This window comes from Octodon degus, unplaced genomic scaffold (assembly GCF_000260255.1).
Source record: "Octodon degus isolate 3935 unplaced genomic scaffold, OctDeg1.0 scaffold00062, whole genome shotgun sequence".
Classification (NCBI taxonomy): domain Eukaryota; kingdom Metazoa; phylum Chordata; class Mammalia; order Rodentia; family Octodontidae; genus Octodon; species Octodon degus.
In genome coordinates, this window is record NW_004524638.1 from 8,340,845 (window position 1) to 8,357,954 (window position 17,110).

Consider the following 17,110-nt stretch of genomic DNA (forward strand, 5'->3'; position numbering starts at 1 on the left):
CACCACCACCACCACCACCACCACCACTACCACCACCACCACCACCACTACCACCACCTTTTACAGTACTGGGGATTGAGTTCTTGGGATCTAACATGTACATGCTAGCTAGGCAAGTGCTCTACCTCTGAACTGCCTCCCTGGCCTTCATATTATTAATCTGAATTTAAAAATTGGGCTGAGGATGGAGCTCAGGAACAGAATACTTGCCTAGAATATTTAAGGCACTACTAGGTTTGAGCCCTGGCAGTGCAAAGATAAAAGAAATAAATAAATAAAACCATTAATTTTGGTAAAGCTTTCTGTTTTGATCTGTGACCACTAAAAGGGTAAGGAACTTTCTTGAGAGGAAGAACCGGAATGGTGACATGTGAACCACTTCAAGAATCCATATATAGGGCAGGGGAGATAGCTCAGTGGAGTAAGTGCTTGCCTGGCAAGTGCAAGGTCCTGAGCTCGATCCCTGGTACCGCACAAACAGACAAACAAAAAGAATCCGTATATAATAGACTTACAGTGTCGCACCCACATAGTATTTGTGATTATAGTAAAATTTTAGGTTCTTCAGTTTCCTTTAACTTTTATTCTGCTTTAAAGTTTGGTTTGCTGGATTTCCCTGATGTGTTTTTCAGTTTATCATAAATTACACTTAAAAGGCTTCCTTGCCGAGCCATCTGAGTTGGCCTCCTGCAGGCATATAGTCTTCATTTCTCTTCCCCAAGCCCTTCCTGTCTGAGCAGTACTAACTAGGAGGGTCTCTGTTCAGGGGAGAAGGGAAGAGCCCTGGTGAGTACTGGGCAGGCCAGCAGGGAAGCGAGAACACAGCCCTTGGTGGGTGTGGGTTTCCCCGGCAGAGTGGGCTGTACAGCGGCCCGGGCCAGCGAGAGGGAAGAGGCTGCTGCTCGAACACCAGTGTGACTGTTGTTTTCCTTTTTGTGTCAACTGTGTGTCCTGCACTTTCTCACCGTGTGCCCTCCAGTGGACGCCCTGGGTAAGTCTGCCTTCCGGCTGTGGTGGCTGGGCACGGTGTGGTCCTTGCTGTGGGCTTCCATGCTTGTTCAGGCCCATTCTAGCTGCCCAAGTTTTCTTGCCAGCTCAGAACAATCAAATGTGCCTCCTAATTTCCCGTAACTTCAATGAAATTGTGTGTGCGTGTATTAATCATTTTCTTTCTTGGATGCTTGGCTGTTGAGAGTGCTAGCATCGTGTTCTATGGGCCTTGGGTTCTGCATAATTCAGTGCGAGACTCGTGGAAAAAAGAAATACCAGGAGATTTAAGCCCTCTGTTCTGTGGGAATTCAGTGTGTTTCCACAGAACACATGTATGTACGCCTGTGCATGCATGTATATGTCTGTCTATTCCACAAACAAATGGAATAGATACGCTATGTAAATTCTCAAAGTAATTCCCAAATCAAATTTGGCTGTAAGAACGTTGGAAAGTACCCAGCTTTGCCTGCAGAGGACCATACAGTTCTTTCCAATCCTGATAATTCTTTTTTTTTAGAAAAAAATCAGAAGTATTTCTTATTTCAGCAGTTTGTGAAGTGTTCGATCTCAGAGGGATCTGGCCTTCAAATTCTAGCCCCCAAATGTGATTCTCTTGATTCAGCGTAAGCCTCACTGTGAGTAATTGTGCTGCTAAGCCCCAGGTCGCTGGAGCTTTGTCACTGTCGCTCCTGTCCCGGGCATTCTGTCTGCGAGGTGTTCGCCTGGCCCCCTTGCCTCATGTCCCCGTCTGTTCCTTGAGCCTTTGAATGGTGGCTCTACGAAGTGTTCAGATTGGACTCTGTCGTCTACACCAAACCCAGTCCATATGGGTGTCCTTCAGACGGTAGTGCAGGGGGCCCACTGTGACACGGGCACATGGGTATCTCTGCGCCCACGTGTGCTGGGCTGGGCTGGTCATTCCCCAACTTTTAAAAGGCGGATCCCTTCCAGTTCTTAATATTGTCATTGTGAAACTGCTTGAATAGTTTTTTAGTAAACCATTAGAAGGAAGGTAAGTCAGTTTTTCTCACTGCAAAAAAATTCCCGTAACATGAAATGTACCATTTTAACTGTTGAAGATTGTATGTTTCTGTGGCTTTTTACACATTCACAGTGTTGTACTGCCACCATCACCATTTCAGAGCATCCTTGTCACTGCACAAGACACCTCCTTCCTGTGCAGTGGTCCCCCAGTCGCCTCCCCCTTTGGCCCCTGAGCCCGATAGCTGCCTACTCAACCCTGGACCTGTCCCTTGGACATGGCACATAGCGCAGTCATGCGGGAAGGGGCTGGCCGAGGGCAGGCTCTTGGCTCCTGAGTCCTACGATGCCTTTCACTGAGAATCCATCTCCCAGTTCCGGCGGTCCCTGCGGCATGGTGACAGAATAGAGGGCTGTGAGACAGAGCAGGCTGCTGTGTGAAGCTGTGAGGAGCCCTGGCCTCTGGCGCATGTGGTCCTGCTCACTCCCCAAAGCCTCTCCTCCCAAGCCCTGCCCCTAGCACTAGGGACTGAGTTTCCAACACATGAACTTTGAGGACCCTAGGACAAGAACAGCACCCTAATGCTGAAACTCCAACCTTTAGTTAAAGAATACGGGGTCTTTCACATTTAATTACATCAAAGAGGATCTCCAAGGACAGCCCACTTTTGAGAATCTCCCCAGTCATCTCCTCCACCTTACTGTGTGTGCTGAGGTGGCTGTGGGTGCCAGTGTCGGTGGCGCCTGAGCCATGCCGGGGGTGCTGTGTCCCTGTGCTGTGAGCGCTGTGTGTGGGTCAGTTCCTTTGTTCTTATATCCTCGTGTGGAGGGAAACTGAGGCACAGTAGGTTGACAGAATAACAAAATGAGTGAGTTTGAAAACTATTAAGGCCAAAAACATTCATCTTCCGTAATCAAATTTGTCTTGATTTCTGGTTGTTTTTCTTTGGAGAAATCAACCAAAAGCTGCTACACAGAGTAAAGACTAGAAAATGACATAGAATTGGTGATGGCAGCCATCTTCTGGTGGGAAAATCTCACTGACTGCAGGATGGCATCCATGAATTAGTAGATGCTCGGTTGCCTTCTGGACCACGAAAGGGAGAACAGTAACTGCCAGTGAAACCACGAGGCCCTGCTGGTTGTACCGCATTCTGATTGGGGAGGTCTAGAAACGCAGAGACCGGGCATTCAGGGGATACCGCCTCATTCAGACGTCCTCTGAGAGCAGATGGCAGTTGTCTTCCAGAGTCCTGGTGGTGGCCTCCTGTGTCTGTCTCAGGAGAAACAAGTGGTAATAGTGGCATGAAACTGCCAGCCTGAAAGATGCCTGAGCCGAGTTTGAGTTCTCTTAAAACCAAAGACCGAATTTTAGGAACAATGGAGGTTAGGAGCAGAATACCTGTGTTGGGGGAAAAAAAGCTTCTGTCCGAGAGAGGGACAGAAGAGGGACCTGAGCAGGTTACCCCCGAGTCTATTTTTTCTGTTTTTTTATACAGCAAAACTGTGTGGTGAAGCAGTTCAAAGGTGGAGACAGGAATTCTCCAGGTGGGCATGAGGTGGGACAAAACTGCGGGCAACCAGTAAGATTACAAGCACAGTCACTCGGGTAAAATGTATTAAATCCAGGACCGAGTGGGGAAGCACGTTACCACAGTAAGCAGGCACAAATACAGAACTGGGGCTTTCCTGTGGGGTGGGGGGTGAGGGGTTCGTGGGGTGGGGTTAGTGACTCTTCTTAGGCCTCCAGAGACTCATTTAGAAGCTCAGTCCCGGATGCCTGTCTTTAGGGAGGTATGTGGCTGCATTTGCTGATTCTTTTGTCTAGAGGTCTAGCCCACAGCGGTGGTCTGTCTAACCAAAGCTGCAAAGTCATCTTTTCTTCCGTACTATCTCCTTGAGGGCCTGACCCTGGCTGCCTGTGTTTCTGTCTAACTCAGCTGCCTGTCGCAGAAGTGGCCTTGGATGTTCTGCTAACTCCTCGACACCTTTGGCCCACCATATCCTGGGGTGGCACCTCCTGGTCTAGAACCCTTTGTTGTGCGTGGCCTTTGGTGTAGTCATGAAGTCATTGTGTAGCTGCAGAGAGGTGTGGGGCATGCGGGCTGGGAGCAGCAGGTGACGCCAACCGTGATGTTCCCGGTGTGAGGTAGGGTATCCAGCGCTTGTGTTGGGCGTGGTCAGGAAGTACAGAAAATGTCCACATGGGCTTCCGACAGAGAAATCCAGATGTTGCTGCCTGCTGTGTTTCTGAGCAGAAATGCGCATCGTGCTGGGAGCCGTGGCCTGGGGAAGCCACTTCATCTGCCTCACTCTGGGTTGACCTGACCAGAAGGGAGATTCATTCCTTCCTTGAATGTTTATGTAGAGATTGAGGAAAATAAAGTGTGCATGTTAGGGTAGTGATAGAAGACCTTCACCCTGGAGAGCTTTGTGAGTTCTCCTCCGTGACCAGGAAACCTTCCTCCCTACAGAGGCATGCTCCTTGGCCCCTGGCAGGCTGCCGGTCCCCTGGTGTGTCTCGGGAGCGTGACACTCTTCAGGGCAGGGTGTACACAGCTTCTGGCTGCTGCTCACCAGAATTCTGCAGCATAAATAGAATCCAGACCTGGAGACTGGCAGTGGAAAAGAGAAGTCTCAGGACTGAGGATGAGTTAGATTTTAAAGAAAAAGCCAGATGCACTGCTTCGCTCAGGAATGCTGTCTGGAAAGCCCATCGGGGTGTTTTAGCCCTCCCTATCCTCTTCTGGCAGGTTGGCCTTTCTGGAATGTGTTGGTTTTGAAGCCATTTAAGGGCACAGTGGGTGAGCCAGTAAGCAGGTGGGTCGGGCTGTTCTACCAGTGCCTCATTCAATTGCAAATATTTGAGAGCCTCTGTCTTCCAAGAAGGATGCCAGTGAGAAGATGGGCGTGGAGCAAAGCTCATGGGACTCTTCAATCAGTAGGGAAAGCGATACTGAATAAATAATTTGGGAAACGGCGATGAATTGAGCTGAGAGCTGAGGAGGACGAGTACAGGGGAGTCCTGAGCCAAATGGGGACTCTGCCAGGGGAGGGGGCCCTGCCTCATGGAGAGGTGAGGAGGGAGGTCTGTGAAGATGGGATGGCGTGGTGCCTAGACCTGCAGGATGGGAGAGAAGGCCCAGTGAGGCTAGGCTGCCTGGGGACAAGCAGGACCCACGTGTGCCTGGAGAGCAGGCCATGCTGGCTACGGACAGCGTACTTTCCTGAGAGTGACAGCACTGGTAGAGTCTGCACAGGGCCACTGTGGGACAGGTAGTGCGCCGCTCAGGTGAGAGGTCACGAAGGGGGTGGGGGGACATGGGTGGAGACACACAGGAGAGATAGGGCGCAGTAAGGCCCTGGGGGAGCAGAGGACCGTGGGGGCTGTGCCCCTGACACTGCCACCCTGGGAGGTTTTTAGCTTAAAATTCACAGATTTAATCACAAGTGGACAAAAATATGTTTTTAAAAATTGCAGCTGAAGCTGGGTGTGTTGGCAAACGCTTTAATTCCAGTACTTGGTAGGCTGAGGCAAGCGGATCACTGCGAGTTCAAGGCTAATCTGAGCTGCATAGTGAGACACTATCTCAAAAAAACCCCAAAAACCAAGAAACAACCCAAAAAAAGACACCCCCCAAGTGCAGCTGAACTGAGTATGTGCAGACTTCTTGGTACCGTGTCTGATGTGGGTCGCTTAGTAGCCGTTTCCGTAGCGTTTGTGTCAGGCAGGAGGGGAAGTGTGAATGGGTTATGTAGGTGCCAGTCCTTTATTTCATGAGGGGCTCGACTCTCCCGGGAGCTGGGTGTCCACCGGGCTCCTGGAGCCAGTCCTGGGATCCCAGGTACCCGCTGTGTTAAGTCAGCACCAGCACAACTCAGGACTGATGACTGAGTCTTAAAATTGGTGCATCCAGCTGGGCCACGAAACACTTTCTCCCACAGTTGTTTCTGATAAGTGTAATTACAGGTTGGGGTAGGAATTTAAGACATAATCATTTTGCTTTTAGGTTATGAAATACTCTAAATGGAAATCGTCTCTCTGTAGTCATAGGCAATTGTTATACTTTAAAATACTGCAGTTTGAGAGTCCTTTAGGTACAATGCAATGCATATTAAATTAACTGTTGTGAACATAGGATAGCACAGACATCTGTCTGTCTGTCTGTCTGTCTGTCTATCTATCTATCTATCTATCTATCTATCTATCTATCTGTCTATCTATCATCTATCTATCTACTTACCTATCTCTAGCTAGCTAGCTCGGGAGGGTCTCGCTATGTAGTTCAGGCTGTTCTTGGACTCACTTTGTAGCCCAGGCTGGCTTCAAACTTTTTTTTTTTTCAAATCAAATCGCTAGGACAGTTTTAATAATTAACACACTTCATACATTCTTCCTAGTGGTTAATTGCTGTACAAGGTGCAGACTTGAGATCCTATTTACAAACACCATTAGAACAAATCCCTCTGTTCATTAAGAGAATGCAACTATATATCTATCCTAACCACTTTGAATACACAGATACAAAATGGACATTCATCTGTATCCCCTTTTTTTGCTAAGTTCCGTTATTTGAATATTATAGGTGTGTAAACTCAGCAAAATATTCTAAGAGAGTCCAGTAGCCCATAATTGGCTTCAAACTTTTGGTGCCCCTCCTGCTTCAGCTTCCAGAGTGCTGGGATTGCAGGCGTGTGCCACTGTGCCTGGTATTTTCCTATTTAGATATATAAACGTCTGTTATTACAACTAGCCTTATCCTTTCTAACTTTTCAAAGGAAGTAAAGGTGACATGGTTCCAGTTCTGTATGTTCATAGTTTCTTTTAAAAGTGCCTTTTCATAATCACAGTAGTTGCTTTCCTCATCACTTGAGACCCCAATACCTGACACCTGTAGCCATGAATCCACGGCTTTTAGTCCATGGTCAGCTGGCTCCAAGGCAGGACGGCGTGGTGGGACAGGAGAAAAACTGCTCACATCATGGTGACCAGGAAGCCGAGAGAAGGGCAGGCTGGGAGGAAGGTGCTGCTTCCTGTTCACGTCCCTTCTGTTGGGGCCCCATGTCCTTCAGCACATGTAGCGGTGGTTCTTTGGAGGGATTCTCAGGGCCCAGTCACCCCCGGAAGCCTCACTAGGTCTAAACCCCACCCATAACCAAGGCATGTCCAGCAGGTTGAATCAAACGTCATGGATTTTGACCTGCTGTCACCACAGCCCCTCTTTGTGCTTCTCTCCCAGGCCATTTTGCTGTGGGCTGCAGCCCTTCACGTCTTGCTGTTAGAACGGTGCAGGGGCAGGGTTGAGAGGCTTGGAGAAGGCCTTGGTTAGCCCTGAGCCACACGGCCTCCCCGCAGGGCCACAGCTAGCCACAGGGCCTTGCCAGGTGCTGAGAGTGAAAGTCTGGCCCCCTCTGGAGCTTCAGAAGCGTGGGCTTGTGTGGTCTGTTCAGGGTACAGGATTTGGTTGTACAGGCGCGTTTTAGTACAGGAATAGAGAAGGTCCACATGCTCATAGCATGCTGAGGCCCAGCCTGCCCTCCGTGAGCCTGTGGCCATGGAGGAGGAAGGCGTGTACGAGAGTGAGTACTTGCTCCTTGGAGTTTTGTCCGCTAAAACTCAAGAGGCTGGTGGCTCTGCTGGCCAGGTGATGTGTGGGGGTGGCTTCCCTGCATCCTTGGGGAAGAAGCTGAAGAAGCGATAGAGGATTTTTCTGGAGGGGTGGCTGGTGACAGAGGAGGAAGGGGTGAGTGGGCCACCCTAAAAACACACTGAAGCTTTTGCAGTGTCAAGCTTCTTCTGTACTGTAACCCTTGGAGAAGACGGTCTGTGGCCTCAGATGCTATGTGTGGTGTGTCTGTACAGGCTTCTCCTAGCGGGAGTCACCTGTGTCCCCGCGCATTTGCATGTGCTCAGCTTTCCTGCTCTCTGTACAGCACCTTCAGGGGTAAGCTTTGACTGTGTATGATCTTCCCATTGTATGCGAACGTAAAGCTTACACCGTGCATAGGTATTGGCTTTCATTATGAAAATATGGCCTTGCCTATGGGGTTGTTTTTTAAGCCTGACTGCCTCTTGCTCCCAGTTAAGTTTTCTTCTCAGCTTAGGAGATTTATTCCTGTATCCAGGATAGTTGGCTCTGCCCTTTCTTCAGATCCCGTGGTACATCACGTTGAACATCTGCATGTCGTTCCTGTAGGGTTAGACAGTCACTGGCCTAGCTCCTCCTGGGAGTGGGGGGCTTGTTCTTTGGCTTTGAGGTGCTGCTGAGGAGCACAGTGAGTGGGGCTCTGACCTAGGTCTTTTCCTTTCTCCTGGTGACCTTGGACAGACCTCAAAGCTTTTCTAGGGCTTGCCCTCTACTGAAACACAGCAGGTTAGTTTGTGTAACCACCAAGACCCCCTCTGGCTCTAGTATTCTGTGTTTAAATCTGTTAAACAGATGTTTATTAAGTACTTAGTATACATGGCCTTGTCCTGGGGCTTCTTCAGGGAAAGGCCAGAATCCTGTCTTGAAGCAGTTCAGGAATTCTGTGTTTGGGTAACATGTAAAATGCCCCCAGGAAGCCCAGAATGGAAGTCAGGAACTAGTCTCTGGTGTGTCACCCCATGCTCCCCACTTACTGACCCCGCTGTGTCCATCCTTCTCAAGCCTCCTCAGGGTGCTCTGGAAGGAAAGCGCCCTCTCTGGCTGTGGGGCTCTGTGGCAGCCCCTGTGGGGGTTGTGCAAGGCCAGAAAGCAGCAGAGGGGCTCTTGTAGAGGCCCCTCAGGAGGGTCTCCTCAGCGCAAGCAAACCAAATAAACACACTGTTCACGTATTGGAAATTGGAATAGGTTCCTAAGGAGAATAGCTGCCTTCAGTCTTTGGGGAGTCTTAAGTCTCCCCTGCCCCTCAGTCCTCAAAAGTTGTGGTCTGGACTCCAAAAGGAAGCCAGGGAGGAGAGGCCCTTGTCTCAGAGGCTGGCGTCTCAGCAAGCTGTACTGGGGCTTTGTTTTGTCCACAGGGAGAGGTGACATCCAGCCCCAGTTGGACAGTGCTCTCCAGGACGTCAACGACAAGTATCTCCTGTTGGAGGAAACAGAGAAGCAGGCGGTCCGCAAGGCTCTGATCGAAGAACGGGGCCGGTTCTGCACCTTCATCTCCATGCTGCGGCCAGTGATTGTAAGTTGAAGTCGCTCGGGGCGGCTTGCCCTGTCGAGTGGGGAGGGTTTTCCTTTGGTACTTGCTCATCGACCTGTGTGAGTCGGTGACAGTGTGTCACATGTCTGCAGTCACAGTGGGGAGTCATGCCCGTAGGCCAGGGATTGCCTTCAAGTGCGGGTAGCCGTGTGGGCCTTTACTTGGGCACAGTTGGCGCCACTGTACCTTGCCCAGATTGAAGAGGCCTAGTAGAGTGGTTCTCCACAGGCAGTCCAGCTGCTAACATCACCCGGGAACTGTTTGGAAACTGAAATATTCAGGCTCACTCCAGACCACTGAATTCCAAACCTCTGGGTTGGGGCCCCCCGATAATGTGTTTAAACCAGCTGTCCAGGTGATGCTTCTGACTTGGGGCCAAGCTGAAGCTCGAGGAGAGACCATGAGGTCAGAGCAAAAAAAGTTTCAATGAATGAGTCACGTCCTGTGACTGAGAACTCCAGGTGAGCGCCTGTGAAAGCCAGTAGCAGGGCGTCACTGCCCCTTCTCTCATCTCTGGCAAGAGGCTGCGCCTGAGATGATCCCTGGGAGTAGAACTCCCCCTAGATCGTCGTTGCCTGGGCCCCTGATCCTAGTTGGAAACTTTGGAATGTGTCCGTTCCACATTTGTTAAGATGGTTTTTTAAAAAGCAAGAGAGGACAGTGGCTGATCACTCCGTGTTGAAAAGCTAGCCCAGTGATGAGTGACCCTGACAAAAGCAGCTGGACTAAGACCAGGAGTGTATGACATGTGGCACTAGCCAGCGAACTGTTTTCCTGCAGGAAGAGGAAATCTCGATGCTGGGGGAAATCACCCACCTGCAGACCATATCGGAAGACCTGAAGAGCCTGACCATGGACCCTCACAAACTGCCCTCCTCAAGCGAACAGGTCGGGGTGCCGGGCAAGCACTCGGGGGCACAGGCCGGGGTCCCCACAGCCGTGCTGTTGGGTGCCAGTGTTGCGCAGCAGCCCCATTCCAGGTGCTCTGCGCACATGTCCTCAGCTCACCTGCACTGTTGGGCCTGTCTGTGGAGCAGGACCACGCGGCACTGGAGCTCGATGGAGTCGCTTCCCCAGGCTCACCTGGCCAGTGGGGAAGGCACCTGTGCCAGGCCATCGCGCTGTCTCTTGACCCCTGTTCGACAACCCCAGGGGTAGCCTTGCGACGGTGTGCATGGGTGGTTGCAGCTCGCCAGCCTCCTTTTCTCCCCTGTGCTCATGCTTGCGAAGGGCTCTTAGAAAAAAGATGGCGCCTTAGGCTGCGTTCATCTGGTGCATGTGGTATCAACACTACAGATACATTTGGGGGAGGCTGAAGAGCCCCACGCTGGATGAGCCCTCTCGGGATAGTTCTTGCCTTCTCTGGGGAGACTCAGCTGGCGACGCATTTGGGAGCTCGTATCTTTGTATGCTATGAAAAGTTTCCTCTAGCAGCCCAGAGCGTGCTTCCAGTCAGGTTGTGGGTGAGCGACTTGCTGTGAGCGCTAGGTGTGCCTTCCACGCAAGGGCTCTTTGGCAGGCAGGGCTGATGGGTGCAAAGATAATTGCAGAGGAACGGGCTTGCTCTCGGTTCCATCAGCTCTTAAAGTTCCTGATCATGGTCAAACCGGGCGCAGGTGGCCAGCGAATAGGAAGTGGTTATGGTACCTATTCAGCAAATCCGGACCATTCTTGCCTTTGTGGGGGCGCTACAGGGTGAAACTCCTGCCGGCTCTTGAACTCGTTACATGGCCGCCTTGATGGGCTCTCTTTACTGGTGTTTCATGCTTTTCCCTTCCTCCGCATCCTGCCTTAGCCACACTTCTGCATGCTGCAGATCGCAACATTGATGGGTTATTAGTAGAGCCCTGCAATGACAAAATGTCCCGCTTTCTCCTTTAAAGCTGCTGCCTGTGAGGGCAGCGTTTTGATGTTTCTGTCAGGGTGGGAGTGTGGCGAAGGCTGTGTCCCTTCTTGGCACCTTGCTCACCCTCTTGGCTCTGTCCCCTCAGGTGATTTTGGACTTGAAAGGTTCTGATTACAGTTGGTCCTATCAGACGCCACCCTCTTCTCCCAGCACCACCATGTCCAGAAAGTCCAGCGTCTGCAGGTAGGTGAGGGTGGGGACGAGCTGGTTTCAGCGTGAACAGAGGAGCCGGTCTCTATCTCTGTCATTTTAAACAGCACGTGGTGAGCCAATCAGCTCAAAGAATAGTCATGATTTTGGTCTCATGCTTTGGCTCTGGATTAATTTGAGGTCAGAAATATATTATGTTAATCCCCTAGACTGGTGGAGAGCGCGTGCAGCAGAGCAAAAGGCCCAAGCACTAAGGAAAGGTGGATGGCATGCTTCTTACACAGGCTGATTCCCAGTTGCTGGAGCAAGCAGAGGCAGCCGCAGGGTTGTGCCCCACCCCGTCTTTGTTTCCAGAGTAAATGGATTTCCTGCGCTGTCACTGGTGTCACTGTCACATTGCTCTCCCCAGCGATCCTGTTACCTGCTCGGACCCAGGCTCGTTTAGACTAGTCCTGCCGTGCACAGGACTGCTGCCCTAGCCGCTTTGTTAGGTGGCTGTTCTTGCTGCCAGAGAACGTTTGTTCTCTTTGTGAAAGCAGGAAGCATTGTCCTGCACAGCTGAGATTCCTAGATCCACTACACCTGCTGCTAGTCGCTTTATGTGACATGTCACAGCCGGTGAATGCCCACTTCCTGAGGATGCGATTAAGGCGCAGGACGGACCTGCTCAGCCTGCATACGGAAGGAACGTCTGTACATCCTGCTGCTGGCTTGCTCGCTGCAGCCTGCAGAGACTCACCTAGCAGGCAGCTCAGGAGTACTGCCTGACACTGCCCCTGAGCTGTCATGTGGCTTCTTGTCGTCTTTTGGGGACTCTGTATTAGCCTGCGCGTGAGAGAAATATATTATTTTAGGAGCCAAGAAAAGTGTGTTTCTGGGTAAACCAGCTGCGTGGTATCTTTCCTTCCTTATAATCTCAGTTAAGTAGGAAAGCACGTTGCTTTGCTATGAGCTTGTTGCAGGGCTTTGCTCTGAGTTTCACCGTCCCTCCCCAGGTGCCTTCTCTGGCTGGCTCTGGGGTAAAGGCAGAAACAGTGGTATTTACCCCTCCAGCAGACTGCCCCACATTGTAACAAGAATCCTAGGGGACTGCATGGCTGCCTCCTGTGCAGAGCTGTCTCCTGCAGGGCCTAGAGCGGAAGCGCTGGCCGCCATGTGCATTCCTCCCTCTGAGGCCGGGCCTCTGTGTGGACCCAGTCTGCTTCTTGCACCAGGAGATAGAATGCAGGCAGCACACTCCGAGGGCGTGTGTCATCGTGTGCCTTCCTGAGTACTGCTCCATCTCGGAAGCAAACAGCGAGGCTCAGATTGCCTCGGGAGGCTGAAAGCTGCCTGCCTCTGGCAGGTGTCCTTTCATGCCGGCCGCTCTTACACAGAGAAACACCTGCAATCAGGAGAAGGCTGTTAACTAAAGCTCTCGCTTTTTAAATAAAAGGTGAAATGCATGCACGCACACACACTGGCCGGCCCGCTGATGCTCTTCTGTGGGCTTGCGCTGGTCGGGGTGCCGTCGCCCTGGGGAGCCCTTCAGCTGCAGTTGGTTGTGCTGAGCTGGTCCCTGGACCTGGCTGGTCTGGCTCAGGACACTTGACCAAGCTGTGCAGAAGCCATGACGGGTGTGGCTCCCGGTGGTCCTGTCTGCAGGCAGATGAGGTCAGCTGTGGTAGCAGGTGCCCCGGAGGTGACACAGCAAGGGTGGGCGTCCTTGAGCCTTCTGAATCACAGGCGTTGGTGTGTGCACTACCTCACCAGAGACGTAGGTCCCCGCTCCTCTGCTCAGCTGAGGAAAACACTGTTTGCTAGGTTAGTGATTTGGTACCAGCTGCCTGAGGGGCTGTGCTTGTCCAAGGCCAAGAGCTGATCACACTATGTTGTGCCCCCTCCCCCTCCCTCTCCCTCCTGCTGTCCCCTTCTTCTCCCTGTTGCCCCCGTGGCTGCCATCGTTCCTTGCCCCTCACAGCAGCCTCAACAGTGTCAACAGCAGCGACTCGCGCTCCAGCGGCTCCCATTCGCACTCTCCCAGCTCGCATTACCGCTACCGCAGCTCCAACCTGGCCCAGCAGGCGCCCGTGAGGCTGTCCAGCGTGTCCTCCCATGACTCAGGATTCATATCCCAGGATGCCTTCCAGTCCAAGTCGCCCTCCCCCATGCCGCCTGAGACTGCCAACCAGGTAAGGGGCCCTCAGCTCAAGGAGCAGCTGGTGCAGCAGGTGCCCTGATCACCAGTGGTGGCCAGAGCCACAGTAGGACCTTGGCAGGGACAGACCTTGTGTGCTGATGTGGAACACCTTGGCTCATTCCTTGTACCTCAAGGTGCTGCTCCTCACAGGGAGGGATGGTGGGCATTGCCTGGAGGTATGGCTGAGCACGACCTTGGCGTGGGAAGCTCTCCTGCATAGCCGGTGGCCTGGAGCTGTGGCCCCTCTGGCACTCCTGCAGGAGGCCGCCTAGTGAGCTTCTGTCGGTGGGCAGTACTGCAGTGGGCTTGCCTCCTGCACCCCTTAACAGCCCAAGAGCATGTTGTTGAAAAGCAATTCCGATGCCTTTCTTTGGCCCTCTCGGCTTCCATCTATCAGTTTGTTTCCAGTGAGGATGAATTACCAGCGCCGCTGTGGAGAATGCGGATGGTGCTTGGACCCCGGGGAAGGGGGCGGTGTGGGATGTCTTGGGTCAGGGGGCGTCATTCCAGCTCAACCCAGCCAGTGCGCCAGCTACAGCCAAAGCAAGGGCTGAGAAGGAAACCGGACAGCCTTCATGTGCATTGTCGGCCCTTGTGTGCCCCTCAGTGCCTCTGCCATAGTGCCAGTGTGCGCCCGCTGGCCTGGCATTTGGTAAGCAGCAGTTTACTGAAGAGTGGGTGTGCTGTTCTGCCACCTCTTGAGCTCCGTAGCGCCACCTTCTGGGGAACCTAGGCCAGAGCATCTGATTGCTCCTGACTGGTGAACTTTGAGCTCTTTAGCTTTTTTTTTTTTTTTTTTTGCTTTCTTGTGACCTCTTTTTCTTCCTTATTTAGAGACTCAGTTTCATACAGAATGTGGAGGTCCCAGTGCCACTGCTCTAGTTTTAGTGTGCTTGTCCATCGTGCTGTGTCTAGTGGGTGCTTCGACTTAGCCTCTCTCTTAAGGTGTCACCTTGTCCCTGCAGCGTGCATCACTAACCCTTACCTGTCCTGCTTGCACACAGTGTGAATGGTCAGGAGGAAAGCGGGACGTGCGCTCCTCAGAGGCTGTTCTCGCGGGCAGCATGATGGCGGGCTTGTTTTCGTCAGGCTGGAAGGGCATAGCCTCATGTACAGATAGTGGTTTCTGAAGAATAAAGCTGTACTACATGGCCTCCTATCCGAGACTGTGTGTGTGTGTGTGTGTGTGTGTGTGTGTGTGTGTATGCATGCACGCGTGACTGTTTTGGGGGTGAGACTGTGCTTTTACTCTAGGAGGGCCAGGGAAAGCAGAAGGTGGAAATTGGGGATTTTAGAAATCTGAAAGCCTGTACCTGATTGATTTGACTAGTAGCATTAGAGAAGTTTCAACAAAATCCAAGATGCTGCAGGATTTAATAGAGACCTTTTTTTTTTTTTTTAAGGCATTATGACTGCTTGTAATTATAAGGTAGGGGAGATTTAAGGAAATTGCATAGATCAGCCTGAAGGCAGTAGAGTCACCTTTAATTTAGATACTTTTGACCCTCATTCTAAAGATGAAAAACCCTTAAATTTAGAGAGCTTTGAAGTCCACAGTTCCTCAACTAGACCTGGCAGAGACAAAGCTCCAAACTCTCGCACTTTGGATCCTGGGCTGCACAGGAAGGCTCAGGCCGCGAGGGTGCCCATCCACCCTCTAGCCTGACCTTGCTTTGACTCCTCAGAGGCCTGCGCTCTGCTGGATGTCATCCTGGCCCCTTGTCTTTGCAGGCAGGGAAAGCTTAACATCTGTGGCTTTGTAGGAACCTTTTTGATGTGGCTAAAAGGGACAGAGACACCAGTGTGGGTTCCCTGATAGTGAATTCAGGAACACTTCTGGGGGCAGGGCTTGTCTCGACATCCTGGGGTTAAGGTGAAGGTGGAGGTTACCCGCAACAGAGAGATACTCCAGGTAGGTCCCTGGCGTGGTCAAGTCGTGCCTGGGAGCTGGCTGACAGAAGCGCCGTCATGGCAGCTCATCTGTCTTCCCGGATCACCTGCCAGGACCCGGATGGGAACTTGGGTGTGACGGTGACATGACATGTAGCCCTGCCAGCAGAAGTCTTCAGAAGGCCCGTTGGAAGCACATGCCCTGCCTGTGGTTGGCACCAGAACGTAGGACCTATCCATGGGAGGAGGAGTCCTCACGCAGCCCCCCGCAGCTGCTGTGTTCGAATCGTGGCACTGAAAACCTCACTGCAGGTTTTCCTAGCCCCACCCCCAGATCGCCCTCTAGGCAGGGGTAGCTCGCTGGGTCTGACAGCTCGGGGCCACCCCGCACAGCAACAGTGCAGGCAGGAGAGCCGCTCTGGGTGGACGTGACAGTGCCCACGCTGCGGTCAGCCTTGGGTTATAAGTAATGTCTATGCCTGGGGACGGGATTTGGGGCCCCAGAGAACACAGCCCTGCTGCCGTGGCCGGCCCCTCAGGGCCAGGCACGTGGAGGAAGCAGCACCCGAAGCACACATTAGCAGGGCTAGAGTTTGCCAGGTTGCGTGCTGTGCTTCGGGGGCCTGAAATCTCTTGTGTGAGTGCAGAGTGGAGACGAGTCACCCTAACCCTGCGCTCTCTCATCCCCCCCTTCTGTGTATCTGTCTGTCTCTGTATGTGCCCTCCCTGCCCCACTCCTTTACTTTGATTTCTTATGATTTTGGTGGCGTGTGGTTTTGGTCTGTTGGTCCCCTCGTGTGGTCCCTTCCGCTGCAGAACTCGTCCAGCTCAGCCTCCTCCGAAGCCTCGGAAACCTGCCAGTCAGTGAGCGAGTGCAGCTCTCCCACCTCTGTCAGCTCAGGCTCCACCATGGGCGCCTGGGCATCCACAGAGAAGGTGACCACCCAGGGTCGCAGCCACCGCGGGCCTCCTGTCCCCACCTGCAGCCAGCACAGCTGCAGGAACTCAGACACTCGGCATCTACCCTGCGAGCAGGCCCTTCCTGGGGACAGGGCTGGAGCAGGCTGAGGGCTGTGTCTCAGGGAGCAAGGGGACTCCTAGGAGGGGCCATGGGGAGTTTGGAGGTTTGAAGGCTCCTTCCAGGACAGGCACTGCGTGCGCACCTACCCTCTCCCTTGCAGTTCCCCACACCCATCCTTGGTTTGGAATCTGCTCCTGAACTGGGTGATGATTTTCAAAACCTACAGTGAACAGATGCACTTCAAGATTTGTGAATTGGCGTAAGAGAGGAGCCAATCCCTATCGCATGAAATCATGCTTCATTACTTAACTAATCAAAAACTGCAGTAAACACTGCAGGTTAAGGACGCTGATGAATTTTACACTGCTGAAATGCAGATGTGACAGTTCCTTGACGGAATCCTCAGCGGCGCCAGGCAGTGTGTGCCTGCGCCTCGCTCTCCTCTCGCATCGAGGGTCACCCACGAGCAGCAGAGCCTTGTTGTGTCCTGACACCCAGGTTCCCCTCCCCCCAATGTCAATGCCATCGTGTACCTCCGCACTCATCCTGTTATATTAATTTTTTCCTTTTCTTCCCTCTTTTTGTTTGTTTCCAGTTGTCTAATGGGTTTTCTCACTGTAGTTTATCAAGTGAGGCCCACGTGGGGCCCGTGGGTGCAGGCCCTTTCCCTCACTGCCTGCCCGCCTCCCGCCTGCTCCCTCGGGTCACCTCTGTCCACCTTCCAGACTGCGCACATTATTACACCATTGGGCCTGGCATGTTCCCGTCATCTCAGATCCCTAGCTGGAAGGTTTGTGTCCCCTGTCCTGGCCCC

At 52.4% G+C, this 17,110-nt stretch overlaps 1 protein-coding gene across 11 annotated transcripts in view; it reads left to right on the forward strand.

Annotated features, from left to right (window-relative positions):
• Nucleotides 1–17,110, forward strand: part of Mtss1 (MTSS1, I-BAR domain containing) — a 147,952-nt gene that overhangs the window by 126,965 nt on the left and 3,877 nt on the right. For 7 of the 11 annotated variants that reach the window (XM_004634423.3, XM_023718779.1, XM_023718780.1 and 4 more), the window contains 6 exons: nt 980–991; nt 8,975–9,132; nt 9,931–10,038; nt 11,142–11,239; nt 13,167–13,377; nt 16,892–17,086. In XM_004634423.3, the coding sequence (XP_004634480.1) occupies nt 980–991; nt 8,975–9,132; nt 9,931–10,038; nt 11,142–11,239; nt 13,167–13,377; nt 16,892–17,086 (782 nt within the window). Of the gene's footprint in view, nt 1–979; nt 992–8,974; nt 9,133–9,930; nt 10,039–11,141; nt 11,240–13,166; nt 13,378–16,091; nt 16,212–16,891; nt 17,087–17,110 lie in introns of all 11 variants that reach the window. The other 4 variants (XM_023718773.1, XM_004634424.3, XM_004634426.3 and 1 more) reach the window with 4 other exon arrangements.